This window comes from Hordeum vulgare, chromosome 4H, assembly GCF_904849725.1.
Source record: "Hordeum vulgare subsp. vulgare chromosome 4H, MorexV3_pseudomolecules_assembly, whole genome shotgun sequence".
NCBI lineage: Eukaryota > Viridiplantae > Streptophyta > Magnoliopsida > Poales > Poaceae > Hordeum > Hordeum vulgare.
The window spans coordinates 47,851,914-47,867,680 of NC_058521.1; the positions used below are offsets into that span (position 1 = coordinate 47,851,914).

The following is a 15,767-nucleotide window of genomic DNA, read 5'->3' on the forward strand; positions in this document are numbered from 1 at the left end:
AGACAAAGTTCAAGAAGAAGAAAGGAAATAGAAGGAAACATTTAGGGTAAAAGAAACTCTAAAAAACACCTTAAATCATCTCCCTTTCCGCCCCATCTAAGAACATATCTAGTTGAGGCCTACAATCCCTCCACCCGTATGTACGACTCGTGTCCAGTCACACATGCGGGTGTATTTGGGGACATAAGGAGTTTGATAGTCTCCAAACCCATGCCATAAGTGGGGTTGATTCGAGAATGTCGAGACACGTGTTTGTTATGTCACACAATGCGGGTCCATCCTAAATCCTTTCAAATCATCCTTACCCCCTCACCCAACATGTCCATAAACGCGTACATACGAACCAAGAGGAAAAGCATGAAGGGATTCAATAACGTCGTGGCTTCACCAGAAACCAGGAAAATTAGATAGTGAAGGCTATTATTTAGATATAGTATATTGACATCTACTTTCTCTGTACCAAATACTTGTAATTGGAGAGAACTAGACTAGTACCACCTTTGCAAACAAATATAAGAGTGTTTAGATTACTACTTTAGTAATCTAAACGCTCTTATATTTTTTTACGGAGGGAGTACTTTTTAACTATAAATATTTTAAAACGGAGGAAGTATTTTCCAACTACAAATATTTTGAAATGGAGGAAGTACAAGCATAAAAACAAGCCAAGGAGAAAATAATTAATCTGGGTATCTGTTTGTAATAGCAGAAGAGTACGAGCACATGGCCCGAAATATGTATGCGCAAGTACCAAACAGAGAGCAAAAGGACAGCAGATGAGCAGTGGTAGGGGGAGAAGAGTTCCGAGTTCCTCCCCTACCAGCCGGATTCTTCCCCCGGCGAGAGGGAATCTTGGGAATCTCCTCCAGCAACCACTTAACCTCTACTCTTTGAATCCATCGCGGTCCTGCCGCTTCTATAGAACTAGTTTATTCCCTGTCGTGCGCTACAAAAATCTTCTCTTTTTCTATACAGAAAAATAAGTGGCGATGATGGTGACAGGCTTGTGTTGGGGGTTCATGCGCACTTCCGCGGCTACTTAGGTATCAGGCCGCGAGGGTCGAGCGCCAGCGCTCCATCCCCCCCTGGACTGGATTCTGGTTTCTTCGTCCAAGAATTACCCGAGGTATGAGGAAACATGACCCACCCAGAGTTTCTGTTTTGAGCTTGCTTTCCTGAAGAACTGCTGCGCTGCGTGAAATTATTCCCTTTTCCCTTCATTTTTTTCAAGAACTGCACTGTTCAATATTAATAATAGGACTAGTTCTTGTACTATATATGATACTGAAATCTCGCTTATTTTTGGAAGGGAAATCTTTTTTCTTCGAGGGTTTGGAAGGGAAATCTCACTTCATGTATATTAGTCGTTGCCATATGTGTGCTTTATTCTGCAAAATTGTTCCCTTCTGGGTTGATGGAAGTGTAAATTCTGCACAATGGAAAGATTAGTAGGATTTATGCTAGCAATTTATTTCATTAGATGTTGCTAAAAGTAAATGTCTCTGCAGGAATCGAAATTCTTTGTGTTTTGGTTTAGAAAGATTTATCTTGGGAGGAGGAAGGTCAGGCATGGATGAGATTGGGACACCGGATTACAGCGATGGGGGCTCGGACATGGACCTGCTCATGCTCTCAGGGTTTGATGGCCTTGACAGTTTCCCAGAGCTTGGCACCGGTCCTTCATTTAGTGACGGTATCCTGTCATCTTTCAGTGTTTCACCTGCGCAGCCGGTGACATATATCTCACCTTCACCACCTTCTGTGGCTGCTGAGGAGCAAGGTGATGTTTCGATTACTGATGGCAGTGATTGCTCTGTCAGTTTAGCCTCTAATGAGGTCATGAACGTGAGCGCTCCCACTGTCCCAAAGACAGTTTATGGCGGCGTCTCCCTGACGGAGAGGATGCTCAGGGCATTGGCCATGCTTAAAGAAGCATCAACTGGTGGACCAGTCCTTGTGCAAGTCTGGATCCCTGTAAGGAATGGAGATCACCAAGTGCTGACCACCTCTGACCAGCCTTTCTTGCTTGATGAGAGGCTCACAGGGTACAGGGAAGTCTCTAGGCAGTTCACGTTCTCAGCCACAGAAGGACCTGGTCTGTTTCCTGGATTGCCTGGGCGTGTTTTCATATCCGGTATGCCAGAGTGGACATCGAACGTGATGTACTACAACACTTCGGAGTTCTTGAGGGTAGACTATGCGATCCGCAATGAAGTCCGTGGATCCCTTGCCATGCCGGTTTTCAACTCAAGCGGCGGCTCTTGCTGTGCTGTGTTGGAAGTAGTCATGACACAGGAAAAGGATAATTTTTGCTCAGAGATGGACAATCTTTCTAATGCTCTGCAGGTTAATGATGATTTCTTCCGCTGCTTCTAAAATTCTTCTTCATATTTGGAATTATGCAGTACAGTTCTGAAGAAATGCATGATATAAAAAAAAACTACATGTTTCAAGATTACCTTTTCTTTTTATCTAACTGCTTGCTTCCAGTACAGTATTATTTTTATTGAACTATGTTGTCGAAAAACCTGATACAATTTGTCCAGATGCAAATTTTGTTACTGCTGAAATCAATGCTTCGTCATTGTTTTCCTTGCAGTTCATTACAGATTCATCATATGTTATTCTAAACAAGCACAATATCATGAAATGAAGCAGATAGTAGAACTGAAGCATGAAGTTGGTATCAAGTTTGTGTAATCAAGAGAGGTGATGTGCTTTTAGTGCACCTGATAAGAAAAATACTACTCCCTCCGTCCCAAAATAAGAGTCTCAAGTTCAGTACAACTTTATACTAAAGTTAGTACAAAGTTGAGACACTTATTTTAGAACGGAGGGAGCATGTGTTTAGTGGACCCCCATTATTGGTGTACACCTTGCACTCTATTCACTTGCGAACTACTCCCTCTGTTCCTAAATATAAGTCTTTTTAATGAATTTTCAATACAGACTACATACAAATGTATATAGACGTATTTTAGCGTGTAGATTCACTCATTTTGCTCCGTATATAGTCCATATTTAAATCTCTAAAAGGCCTTATATTTAGGAACAGAGGAATAGATTACTCAAAAAGTTATGAAACAATATTTTGTACTGAGAGAGGTTATCTGCTTAGGGGCACTACTTTCAATAGACTACGGAACAAATATAACATTCGTTCATTATAATAATTTTTCTTTAGTCTTTTTCTCATAAATCACAGTAGTGGAAGTGCAACCCAGGAAAAAAAAATGCTACCGTTGGTTATTCATATGGAAGTTTCAGCATAAGATGTTTTAGGATCTTTAGCTTCCTTACACATCTGTTGATTCTTGTCGAAGTAGCAAACAATTTAGATTGAATCCAATGACTTTTAAGAAGTTTAGATTTTTTTTATTATACTTATTATTTATTGCCCCCTCCAATCACCAATATTATTCACCATGGTATGTAATGTGGTACAGATTTATTTTTATTTACCACAAATATATTTGAAAGTATCCGCAGTTGAAACATGGAAATGAGCCGATGAAATTAGGACTTCTATACATGAACTTGTTTCCGGATGGGTGTTAATTTTCTGTTCCAATCCAAGCCTGTGCACGTACAATCTGTAACCCTAAAGCATTTGTCGTAATATTAACTGTGACATTTGTGATCTTGCAGTGTGTTCATTTGAGCACTGTGCAAGCAAGGACACATCCTCAGGTACCAATGTGTATTATTGTTGTGGCGAGCACATAAAGGACATGTGTAAACATAATGTTTGAAATTTAACTCAATACTCTACGTTGCAGAGCCTTACTAAGAATCAGCAATCAGTATTGACGGAAATATCGGGTGTTCTCAAAGCTGTTTGCCATACACACATGCTACCTTTGGCACTTGCATGGATTCCAGTTTGTCCCAACAGCAATTTGAATGTGTCAGCAGAGTATGGTGACCAGGCTATAAAGTTTGGTCTGAGGAACAAAGATGTCCTTTGCGTGCAAGAATCTGCCTGTTACATCAATGACATGAGAATGCATGATTTTCTCCGTGCCTGTGCAGAACACCCCCTTGAGAAAGGACAAGGTGTTCCTGGAAATGCAATTTTATCAAATAATCCCTTCTTCTCACCTGATGTGAGAGAGTATGATATGCACAATTATCCGCTGGCACATCATGCCCGTAAGTTTGGTCTTCATGCTGCAGTTGCTATCAGGTTGCGTAGCGCATACACTGGTAATGATGACTATGTGTTAGAGTTTTTCCTTCCACTGACATGCAAAGTTCGTGAAGAACAACAGCTCTTACTTGACGACATCTCAATGACCATGCAAAGAGTATGCAGTAGTCTGAGAACAGTTTCAGATGCTGAACTGAAGGAAAGCATCATAACAATGCCATCAGGAATAAGATGCTCGTCATCTGATGTTTCTATTAGTTCATGTGACCAAATTGATGTATCCAGTGAAGTCAATATAAATGTGCCTTTAGAAAATCAGATAAGTAACAGTGTTGAGCGACTGGCGAATACAAAATATGCTAAGGTTCTTTTTTCATTCTCAACTTTTATCTCCCTCTTTTCTCTCCTCTCTGTCTTCTGATTAGTCCAGGCTTTCTGTGCTCCAGTCCTTAATATTTTTCTAAAGGTCCAATTGATTTGCAATTGTAAGTTGGAACTCTGCAAAGAAATTTTGGTCAACAAACTACTGGATAGGTTTCCCGGGTAATAAAAAAAGGAAGTGGCTCATTTCCATGTATTGTACTGCAATATAGTTCTAGATGTCCGTTCCTGCCGCATCATCTTGTCAGCTCTTTATCTTCTTTTAATAGTTCATCAGAAGGTGTTCTTAGGTTTTGTAGAGCTTAGCTAAAATGCGCCCCAAACATAAAACATGTATGCGATTACTTCATGTTGATTTGGAATCTTATCAAGTGTTTGTTGCTGAGAAGTTCAAACATCTTTCCGGTTTATAATGCAGATCTAGATATCTGAGTGCCGCTATATATTTTCCAGAAACTAATGTGATAGTCATGTTAAATAAATATTTTTGAAACAGTGACTATATCCAAACCAATTAGAATTCAAACACATGTGATATAAGAAATCCTTGAGGAATCCTACTAGAAATGGAGTCCCCCGTAGCCAAGTGGGAACCGTGACGATGCTGGCCATAGGAACACAATCTGAGCAATCAAGTAATACAAGACTAAAGCGAGAGGATAGTGTTGTTCTGAAAAAATATAGAAAGGCGGAATAAGAGACTAGGTTTCTTCAGCACTAGATTCTTGTATAGGACAAAGATCCAAGGGTCCTGAAGGGGTGATATAGCTGTGAGAGAGCGACAACCCTTGTACTTTCTGAGGTTGTGTTTAAATAATTCACGGTCAGCCTCGCCAAATCTCTTCTCTTTTGTTCGTTTTCATTATGATAGTACTCTCTATGGGGTTCATCTCAATCTGTTTTGATACTGTATACATTCGTAAAATATCTGACAAACTCTTAGCGGATCAAAGTCTGATTGGATCAGGAGGCTGATGACGTAAGGGTATCTCAGCATTAAATATGCCCTACAAATTTAAAATCAATGTCTAATCTCAGTTCATTTGTTTTGCAGTTTGAACCTGGCACTACATCTGAAAATTTTGAAAACTGCAGCTCAACGGGGAAGAATGTTAGCTTGACTGAATCTACATCTGATGGGCTGAAAATACGCAGCTCAACGGAGAAGAATGTTAGCTTGAAAGTCCTTCAGCAATACTTTGCTGGCAGCTTAAAAGATGCTGCAAAGAGCATTGGTGGTAAGTTCTTTATGCTGTAACTGTCATTTGCTGGTATATTTTTATACAAATCAATGGTTGTTATTCAGTTAGGTGATGAATCTGAACAAATACACCGCCATTAGAAAAACCCAAGTAACCATAAGATGCCGTAGGTACAGGAACTTACAGGATTCTTTTGTTCCTTTGCAGTTTGTCCTACAACACTGAAAAGGATATGCCGGCAGCATGGAATATCAAGGTGGCCATCTCGTAAGATAAAGAAGGTAAATCGGTCACTACAGAAGATTCAGAATGTGATAAGTACTGTACACGGAGTGGAGGGAGTGATAAAATATGATCCTGCCACTGGATGTATTGTTTCATCTGTTTCCCATACCGAAGAGCCTTCAATGATGAATGCTGAACATCGAAGTTCTGATTCCCTGCCCACTGAATGCCATAAGTTCCAACCTGATTATGATGCATACCAAAGAGAACATCTAGGGCAAGCTGTACCCCACAAAGCACAGAATGAGAAAAGGAGTGGAACTCATATTAACCTGAATCCTGGAGGGTTATCTCGAAATTCACATTTTGGCAGAACATCAAAAGGGCCACTGTGTCAGGATGCGTCAAACGGTTCATATCTTAGAAAAGAAATGATTTGTGCTGATGGTATGGATATGTGGGTTGAGGGAGCTGAGCAAAATAATGTATTGGGGAATTCTATTTCTATGCCACAGCAATGCAAAATTGAGATAGAAACAGACAAGTCTAATACAATTGTTGAGCAAAGCCTGGCATCTTCTTCCAGCATGACAGATTGCTCCAGTGGCGGTACATCTAGTGATGGGACTTTGAAGAAATGTTTTAAGAGTCGATCAGTTGACGGAAGCAATGCGAGCATAGTTGTGAAGGCTGCTTACAAGGATGATACCGTAAGGTTGAAGTTACTAACATCCATGAAATACGAGAATCTGCTCGAAGAAATTGCGAAGAGGCTGAAGCTATCAGTCGGCACATTTCAGCTCAAGTACAAGGATGATGAGGATGAATGGGTGATTTTAGCAAGCGATGCTGATCTCCAGGAATGCCTTGATGTACTAGACACCACCGGGTCACGCATCGTGAAAATTCAAGTACGAGATGTTCCATGTGCTACTAGAGCTGCTTCAGGTAGTAGCTCAATATCCGGTCGATAGGTCAGGGTCACATCATGGCTTTAGCTTGGTTACGATCTATAACATGTACTCGCGAGTCGTGACATAGTATGGCAAAACATGTCCACATAATCCGTTGCCAGGCTGTTCAACAGTGTTCATATTTTCTTGGAAGGGAGGAAAATGAATTTCTTTCATCCACCTATTTAAGATTTCGTCTATCTTGGACAATAGTCTACTCTGGGTCTCAGACAAGTTTTGGCTGTGGTAGTTTTAGTTCATCTCTTTTTCTCTACCTGTGCACATATTTTGCGATGTACCTCTACCAGTGAATTATAGCAGTACACTGTACACCTGCAAACTTCGAAAAAGAAGGGGAAAACAGTATCCTAACTGTACGAGCACTTTTTATTTCTGAAATTATTAAGACATCACGTTCTAATTATAAATCGATATGTTGTATGTGGCAATTTCATGAGTGTTGCTTATTTGGAGTTATGGTGATCAGTATTTGCCTTTATACAATTCTGGTCAGTACCTTCTGGTTCTTATATATATTTATTTACTAGCAAAAGGCCCGTGCGTTGCAACGGATTTTTTTTCATAATTTTTAATGGAGATGACCATATTTTACTGCATCACTGAGATACACTATCACTCTTAATTTCGTGAAATCATGAACAATTTAGAAATCATAACATTTTCTAAAAATCATGAACAAATTTAAAATCATGAATATATTTTTTATCATTTATAGGTGATATTGACAATGGGTTAAGGTGATAATTAAGCGATAATTTTGCGAGATGGCCTTTCTGAAAAAAATAACATGTTAAAGGTTTGAAAGATATGAATAATTTTAAAAATACTTTAATCTATAAAATATTTGAGGTTTGAGAAAAGGCTAGAAAAAATGGGAAGTACCTGGGGTCGAACCCAGGTCTCTCAGACCGGATTTTTTTCTTCATAATTTTCAATGGAGATGACCATATTTTACTGCATCACTGAGATACACTATCACTCTTAATTTCATGAAATCATGAACAATTTAGAAATCATAACATTTTCTAAAAATCATAAACATATTTAAAATCATGAATATTTTTTTATCATTTATATGTGATATTGACAAATGGGTTAAGGTGATAATTAAGCGACAATTTTGCGAGATGGCCTTTCTGAAAAAACTAACATGTTAAAGGTTTGAAAGATATGATTATTTTTCAAAATACTTTAATCTATACAATATTTGAGGTTTGAGAAAAGGCTAGAAAAAAATGGGAAGTACCTGGGGTACACTATCACTGAGATACACTATCACTCTTAATTTCGTGAAATCATGAACAATTTAGAATCATAACGTTTTCTAAAAATCATAAACATATTTAAAATCATGAATATTTTTTTATCATTTATATGTGATATTGACAAATGGGTTAAGGTGATAATTAAGCGACAATTTTGCTAGATGGCCTTTCTGAAAAAAATAACATGTTAAAGGTTTGAAAGATATGAATATTTTTAAAAATACTTTAATCTATATAATATTTGAGGTTTGAGAAAAGGCTAGAAAAAAATGGGAAGTACCTGGGGTCGAACCCAGGTCTCCCGGACGGGATACATACGCTGGCTAGCGCCCTTGTGTAGTGTAATGGCATAAAGTTTGATGAACCAGGAGCTAGCGGCGGCGATTTAAGGAAAAAAAACCGAATCGTTTTCCATTTATTAATGGCATTGGTTCGTAATTTTCATCAACTTTAAGGGTAATGTTAATGACGTACGATAGAAGCACTGATTGCTTTATTAGTAGGTAAAGAGTAAAGATAAAGATATACATATAAAACTGAAGCACTTTCTGGTTCTTTCTTGTGTACTCTCCCTCTGTTCACAAATTATGGTCTTACATTCTTACATTTGTGAACAGAGGTACTCCCTCCATTCCTAAATAATTGTAGTCTGGTTCTCTCTAACTACAATTATTTAGAAACGGAGGGAGTAGTATTTATCTACATATAAAACTGAAGTCTGGTTACAAAACATAGGTGTCACGCAAGAGCACAGTTATCACATTAAACTTTCAATGGTTTTGAAAATGCCTGTTAAGCTTTCAAGGGTTTCCAAAGTAAGACAACAGATTTAGTTATCAAATATCATGAGAACACTTTTACATCCATAAACCAGAGCTGGGACATGCAAATAACGATAGCACCTAACTGACTTCTTACAGTTCATTTGTATAGTTATGATTCTATCTGCAACATCCTTTACATCATCAACCAAATAAGTATGAACCGGAACAAATAGAATGCACACAGTGACGGCAATGAACTAATCACTTGCTGTAATGACAAACACACTAGTGACAACAAGGGCTGGCACCTTGTTCAAGTCAAAACTTTGAAATTTTAGCTAAACTTTCCGAGCTCCCGATCACTGCAATCGGAATAAATCCTCAATTGAGGGGCCAATGGACATTGCTTCATCCACCACTTGCTTCACACTGGGCCTAGCAATGCTAAATAGTGCCAGACCATTAGTTGTAACCTTGCCACAGCCATGTATGTGAAGGACCTCAAGGCGCATGCATCCATCCTTGAGAGCCTGCAATCCTTGGTCGCATATGTTTCGGCAACGGTTCACATGAAGAATTCTTAGCTTGTTGCAGTTCGATCCAATCGCCGACCAACCAGGTAAGCGGACGCCATGACAGACAGCAAGGTTCCACTCCTCGATCAACGGGCACCCACTAGCTATTGCCACCACAGAATCATCAGTAAGATAGCGGCACATCCTCAGATTCAGAACTCGGAGTTTCTTCATACTGCCAACTCCACCTAGGCAATCCAGCCCAGCTGAACTCCTTAAATTATACAGATTTATGTACTGGAGTCCACCACCACTCGATATGTCTAGCATTCCCGCTGGAGAAAGCATGCAGGATTCGGCCTCTAGGTAAGAAAGTGTACTTGGGCAACCTCTAAATCCAACACCAGACACACCTCTGCAATGTGATATGATGAGTGCACAAATGTTTCGGCAATTCCTTAGGATTGAACTAATCCCTCGATCTGAAATGCCTGTGCAGTAACCAAGGTTAAGACTCTTCAAAGAATGACAGCCCTGGGAAAGACTTTCCAAACCAAAATCTGTGATATTTAAGCAGCGGTAAAGTTCCACGATAACCAAATTAGGACATCTGACTGATACTTGTGCTAGACCATCATCTGTTATACCAGAACAGGAGTACAACGAGAGGGACTCCAAGGATGTTCCAGAAACTCCCACTTCGTACAGAGCTGAATCAGACAGTTCATTAAGCCCCGCAAGGGATATCAACTTAAGATATGGAGAACAAGCCAACATCTTTGGAAGGCACTGGGCATGCTCCTCATATACTTTAGCATTAAACGAGAAATGAAATATTAGCGATTTTCGAGCAATGTTTCGAACCTTGAACCAATTCTTACAAGTTAACCCAAAAGCATTCCTGTCCGATTCATTTTCAAGCTTGTTAAATATAGAAAGCAAGCAATCATCGGAAAGGCAACTGATATAGCCTTCTACGCTGTTATCCATTGTCTCTCTTTCCATATTTTGACACTTGACCAATTATTGAGTACTGTCTGAAAGTTGGAGAGCCTGAATCTTTATCAAATAATTTTGGGATGTACCAGAGGAAGAACTTGCTGGATCAAAGCTACACAATACAGGTGGCTCACCATATCCATAGCCAATAGATGATCCACATTTTCGGCACAGAAGTTTCGTTTTCGGCCGGTAGCTACGCCAGGTGAGGAAAGGAAAACAAGATATCTCGTCAACCTGAGTAAATCGGCTGAGATCAACAGAAGTGAATGAAATCAGACCCTTCTTCAGAGATTTTTGGTATGAGGATCCAACGTCAGATGTGCTTCTGTTAGAAGATGAAAGATTTAGAGCATATCCACATGATCCACAGCTGCCAATAGACATGTAATTATTGTCAAAAACTCATGCAGAAAAAAAGGAAAACCATACGGTACCAGAAATGTTTTGTACAGAAGGGGCATAGTATCCCAATTCCCAAAGATAGTTAGTGATAAGATTTATGTAATACTACATCACCACAAAGGTAAAGCATAATACTTGGGTAAAAAATAGGTCAAACGATTAAGCTGGTGCTTAGCTGTTAGTAATAAGAACTATGTGACATTATGTTACAAAAAAAGCGAAAGAGCAAGCTGTTCAAGCATTGAACAAATGATCTATCTCAATAGTAATGAATAACAGGTTTATCCAATGTGTATCAACTCTTAAGCCTTGGGAAGTTTCCTCTACAAAATATTTTTATTGCAACATTGATGAACAATCACAGAAATGCAAGGCATTGCTATGCAGCGATAGTCAAGAGACTTAACTGTTGTAAATATATAGGTAACTAGGATCAAACATCACGAATCTATTATTGCAGAAAACAAAACAAAAACAAATCAAACCAGGGAAAAAGCCTGAATTCAGAAAATAAAAAATAAAACGAGAATATTCTTTACCAGAAAAAAGAATCTTGAGTGATGCCTCTTACGATCTACTTATAATACAACATGGAAAATCCCCACCTACCAATTGTAATGCCTAGTGGTATCTACTGGTAGATGGCTGCTATATTGTGGTTCTAGGCTTAAAGGGAAAACTCCGCGACAACACAAACGTTTCAAGTTTGATTTGTTCACGTCAGCATGTCCACGTGCAACACGGCATATGAAAATTAATAAATTATCATGCAAGGAGAATCCCGAAGAAAGCAAATAACGCGCCAAAAAGATGGAATCTCTACTTATACCCTTCAATTAATTAATTGCGCTCCAAAAGCTCCAGCACCGTGAATATTCCTGATGGCACAAAGTTGACTACCACCAAGCTACAAATAAGACATTCCATTCTTACTCGCAAAAAATAATAATCAGAACTGTTGCCATGGATGGATAGCCCAATTCACAGAACAAGCATATGCAAACCAACAATTCTGTTTATCAGACAACAAAAGGCGTCCATTATCGCGAGCAGAGATATCCGAGTGAAGTGGGAGTTGATTCTGCACCAACTAATTATGTACAGTAGGCAACGGATTCTTTATCCTAGGTTCTTGATTCATAAACTAAGACACCCAAATATACTCATCCGAAAAAGCCAAGAACCTAGCAGAGACATGTACGTGGAACAGCCCGGTACCTGCGAGCCTAACCCGTCCCCAATCCGCCCGAGACTCCAAGAACCCGCCCCTGATTCCCGCACAAAACAACCCAAGACGCGCCTAACCGGACAAATCGGGGCGAGTGGATGGTATGAGGGCAGTCACCTGTACACGACATCGGGCAGGGACATCCTGGGGCGGCAGGATCGGGTTGTGGCGCGGGGATTCTCATGGATTGGGGCGTCAGGTGGAAGGGAGGACGGCCATTGTTTCGGTCGCCGAGGGGAGGGGGAGGGGACGGGATGCGGCGGAGGAGGGGGGAAAGGAAGCGGTGGGGGCGATGATTTGGCAATTTTGGCAGCTTGGCTGAGGACGAACTGCCCGTCGAACCGACGTGTGTAGGACGACTCGGCCCGCAGTTGACTATTTGCTTCGCGATTCCGTCCGAGATAACACTGACGCGTATTGGAATTGGGAGGATAGGTAGGAGTATCAGTTTTTGTTGTCAGCCTTTACATGTGGACCGAGTTGGGAGGGTAGTAGTAAATGGTACTCTGAACGCAGTTACACCATCTCCAAGAGCACACCCATATTTTAGGTAGTCAAAACCATTATGGGTAGAGGAGAGAGAAGGTTTGGGTATCTAATTTTTTTTCTGCTTTTCAAGCTTACCCATATTTGGATACCCAAAAACTTGATAGCCCATTCTTTGTGCTTCTAGTTCTATTTATGCAAATGCAACCGAATCACAAATACAATCAATTCAAACGTGTTAAATTAAAATTCTCAAATTGTCAAACAAATAGTGCATATTACAACACAATGTTCATCAAATCAAACACAAATGTTAAACGAAACCGAATTAACAATCGAAATACGAACTCAAGTATCTTGTTCTCCATTCCACTTCCACCACTCCTCGATGAGATCTTCTTTTAGTTGTCGATGAGTATCTGCATCTCTAATTTCATGATGAACTTGAAGGAAGTGACTCACGCGGTCAGAACGTCTACGAGGATTCACCACCCGCCCCATAAAGTCGTAGTGGTGATCAAAATCTTGACCACGCTCGTTCTCGATGATCATATTATGCAATAACACAAGCCGTCATGATCCTCCCTAGGGTTTTTTGGTCCCAAAACCTAGCCGGTCCACGAACAATAGCAAATTAGGCTTGCAAAATTCCAAATGCCCTCTCCACATCCTTTCTAACGGCTGCTTGAGCACTATGAAAACGAGATTGTTTCTTACCTTGAGGGTTAGGAATGGGCTTGACAAATGTTGCCCACTGTGGATAAATCTCATCTGCAAGATAATATCCCTTCGTGTACTTGTGTCCATTCAACTCATACTCAATCTCTGGCGCTTCTCCATTGGCCAAGCTTGCAAACAATGGAGATCTGTTGAGCACATTGATGTCATTTAGTGATCCCGGAAAACCGAAATAGGCATGCCAAAACCATGTATCCTCGTCTGCAACAGCCTCAAGTATGATGGTTGGATCCTTGACATGTCCGGTAAATTGCCCATGCCATGCCGCTGGACAATTCTTCCACCTCCAGTGCATGCAATCAACCGAGCTAAGCATCCCTGGGAACCCTCTTTGAGCATTCAACGCTAAAAGCCTCTCCGTGTCTTGAGCATTGGGTGCTCTCAAGTATTGTTCGCCAAAGCACTTGATAATTACTTTTGCAAACCGCCTCAAGCAGAAGATGGTCGTGCTCTCGGCCATTGCAAGATGATCATCTACCAAATCAGCAGGTATTCCATAAGCCATAATCCGTATAGCTGCGGTCACCTTCTGCAATGTGCTATGACCCAACAAGCCCGTGCAACTCCTTCTTTGCATGAAGTAGTTGTCATATTGACAAATTACCCCGCAAATATATTGGAACAAGTTCGTGCTCATCCGAAACCGCCGGCGAAAGTAACGCTCAGGAAATACCTGGGGTCTACCCGGAAGTCCAAAGTAGTCCAACATGATGCGTTCATGGCCTTCTTGCCTTCGCCTACGAAGCACCTCACGCCCGACACGAGAGCCTCCATGCTTGGGCCGCTTGTTTTGCTCCATGTCCATCATCATGAGCAGAGCTAGCTCCTCATCTTCATCCCACTCTTCTTCTTCCTCCGATGATCAACCGTTGCTCAATTCTTCCTCAAACCGAACCATCTATAAAATTAGATAGCACATCAAAATCTAAATAGCCAACTACCAAAACATTTCTATAGATGTTTGAAACAAAAAATAAAAAAGGAAAAAAATAAAAAACGAAGAAATTACCTTGCAAGCAAACCGACGAACACCTTGCGGGCGGCGGCGGCGATTTGCGCTGGCGAGGGCGTCGGGGACACGACGGCTGTCGGGGACGTGGGGAGGGAGGCGGTGAGGACTTCGGTCAAGCGGACGCGGTCGCACGCCGCTCCTCCTGCCGCCGCGGTGAGGTCGTCGGCTGCCGCACGAGCTTGGCGCCGCGTGAGCTCGCCGCTGCCGGCCGAGGCGGGGTGGAGGTCCTGGAGGCGGGGCGGAGGTGCAGGAGGCGTGCTGGAGGTCGGGGAGGCGGAGGGAGAGTCGCCGGCGCCGAGAATCGGCCGCCCCGCGCCGGGCGACGGGGCCTTGATGCGGCGGACGGGCGGCTCGATGCGGCGGCGTCCGTGCTCGCCGGTGGCCGGAGGAGGGAGGCGGGGGTCAGGGACGGAGCGCCTATGGCCGGAGGGGGCGGCGGCGGCGCGGCGGCGGGGGCGTGCAGGCGGGGGTCAGGGAGGAGTCGGGGAAGTTTCCGCTCGGGCAGTTGGTACTCCCGCGCTGATTTTGGGTCAGATGGGTATTTGCCCCACAATACCCATATATGCCAATTCTGGGCTAGATTATGGGTAGTGACCCAATTTTTTTTGTGTGGGGACCATTTATGGGTATGCTCTTGGAGCTAGTTTTTTGCCCCCAATACTCAAAAAAGCAGTTTTTGGGTATTGAGAGCAAATATGGGTATGCTCTTGGAGATGCTCTTAGAGCAATTCTAACACTAACCCTAACTCTAACTCTAACTCTAGGCCATGACAAGCCCGATCGCCATAATAACCGTTGATACGACGATCTCAGATTAAAATGAGCCGTCATACGTCCCACTGTTGTTATATATAGTTTATGAAGGACGTTTCAAAATAAACCCGCGAGATGTCATGTTTAAAGGTTGGACGAGACGGTATCGCGCGCCCTCCACCCATTAGGCAGTTTTATTATTGGAATGTTCTGTTAATTAAATGGCTGCAACTACGGAAACAAATTAATTAGGGCATCAAACGAACTCCTAGTTGGATGAAATTTTATATGTGATCCCTCTACGCTATAACAAAGCCACACGGTACCCTTGTGGTGGCGGCAGCGGCACACATCACTGCGGTGATTCGGCGGCAAGGTGCGGCGGGATCCCGATGGTGTGCGTGGCGACGGTTATAGCGGCGGCGTGACCACCCCTCGTCGGAGGCGCTCCTGTGGTGGCAGTCGGGTTTGCAGATCTCTCCTAGCGTAGATGGGCTTGGGCGGGCTAGCTGCTCGGTTCTGCGGCTACGGGCACGCGGGTCTCGATCCGTTTCGTCCAGTTCCCAGTAGAAATGGCGGTGGTCCATGCACGAGATGCTTGATGGAGATTCTTCGAACAAATTTAGGTGAAAACCTGCTCTCGCATAGCTGCCAAGGGCGGCGGTGGCGG

General features: G+C 42.0%; 3 protein-coding genes across 3 annotated transcripts; 1 reads left to right on the forward strand and 2 right to left on the reverse strand.

Annotated features, from left to right (window-relative positions):
• Positions 1-754: 754 nt before the first annotated feature.
• On the forward strand, positions 755-7,339 carry LOC123447816 (protein NLP2-like). The gene is made up of 6 exons (XM_045124502.1): positions 755-1,126; positions 1,509-2,346; positions 3,649-3,690; positions 3,780-4,514; positions 5,586-5,769; positions 5,941-7,339. Exons 2-6 carry the CDS (start codon positions 1,570-1,572, stop codon positions 6,930-6,932), a joined length of 2,730 nt encoding a protein of 909 aa, XP_044980437.1. The 5' UTR covers positions 755-1,126; positions 1,509-1,569; the 3' UTR covers positions 6,933-7,339.
• Positions 7,340-9,074: 1,735 nt separating this feature from the next.
• Positions 9,075-10,481, reverse strand: LOC123447817 (F-box/LRR-repeat protein 12). The gene has a single exon (XM_045124503.1). It carries the CDS (start codon positions 10,479-10,481, stop codon positions 9,321-9,323), a length of 1,161 nt encoding a protein of 386 aa, XP_044980438.1. The 3' UTR covers positions 9,075-9,320.
• An 18-nt stretch (positions 10,482-10,499) lies between these two features.
• LOC123447818 (uncharacterized protein At4g08330, chloroplastic-like) lies at positions 10,500-12,495 on the reverse strand. Its single transcript, XM_045124504.1, has 2 exons — positions 12,226-12,495; positions 10,500-10,848 (listed from the first exon to the last, which is right to left on the reverse strand). The coding sequence occupies exons 1-2, from the start codon at positions 12,249-12,251 to the stop codon at positions 10,500-10,502; spliced, it is 375 nt and encodes a 124-aa protein (XP_044980439.1). The 5' UTR covers positions 12,252-12,495.
• Between the last annotated feature and the right edge of the window lie 3,272 nt (positions 12,496-15,767).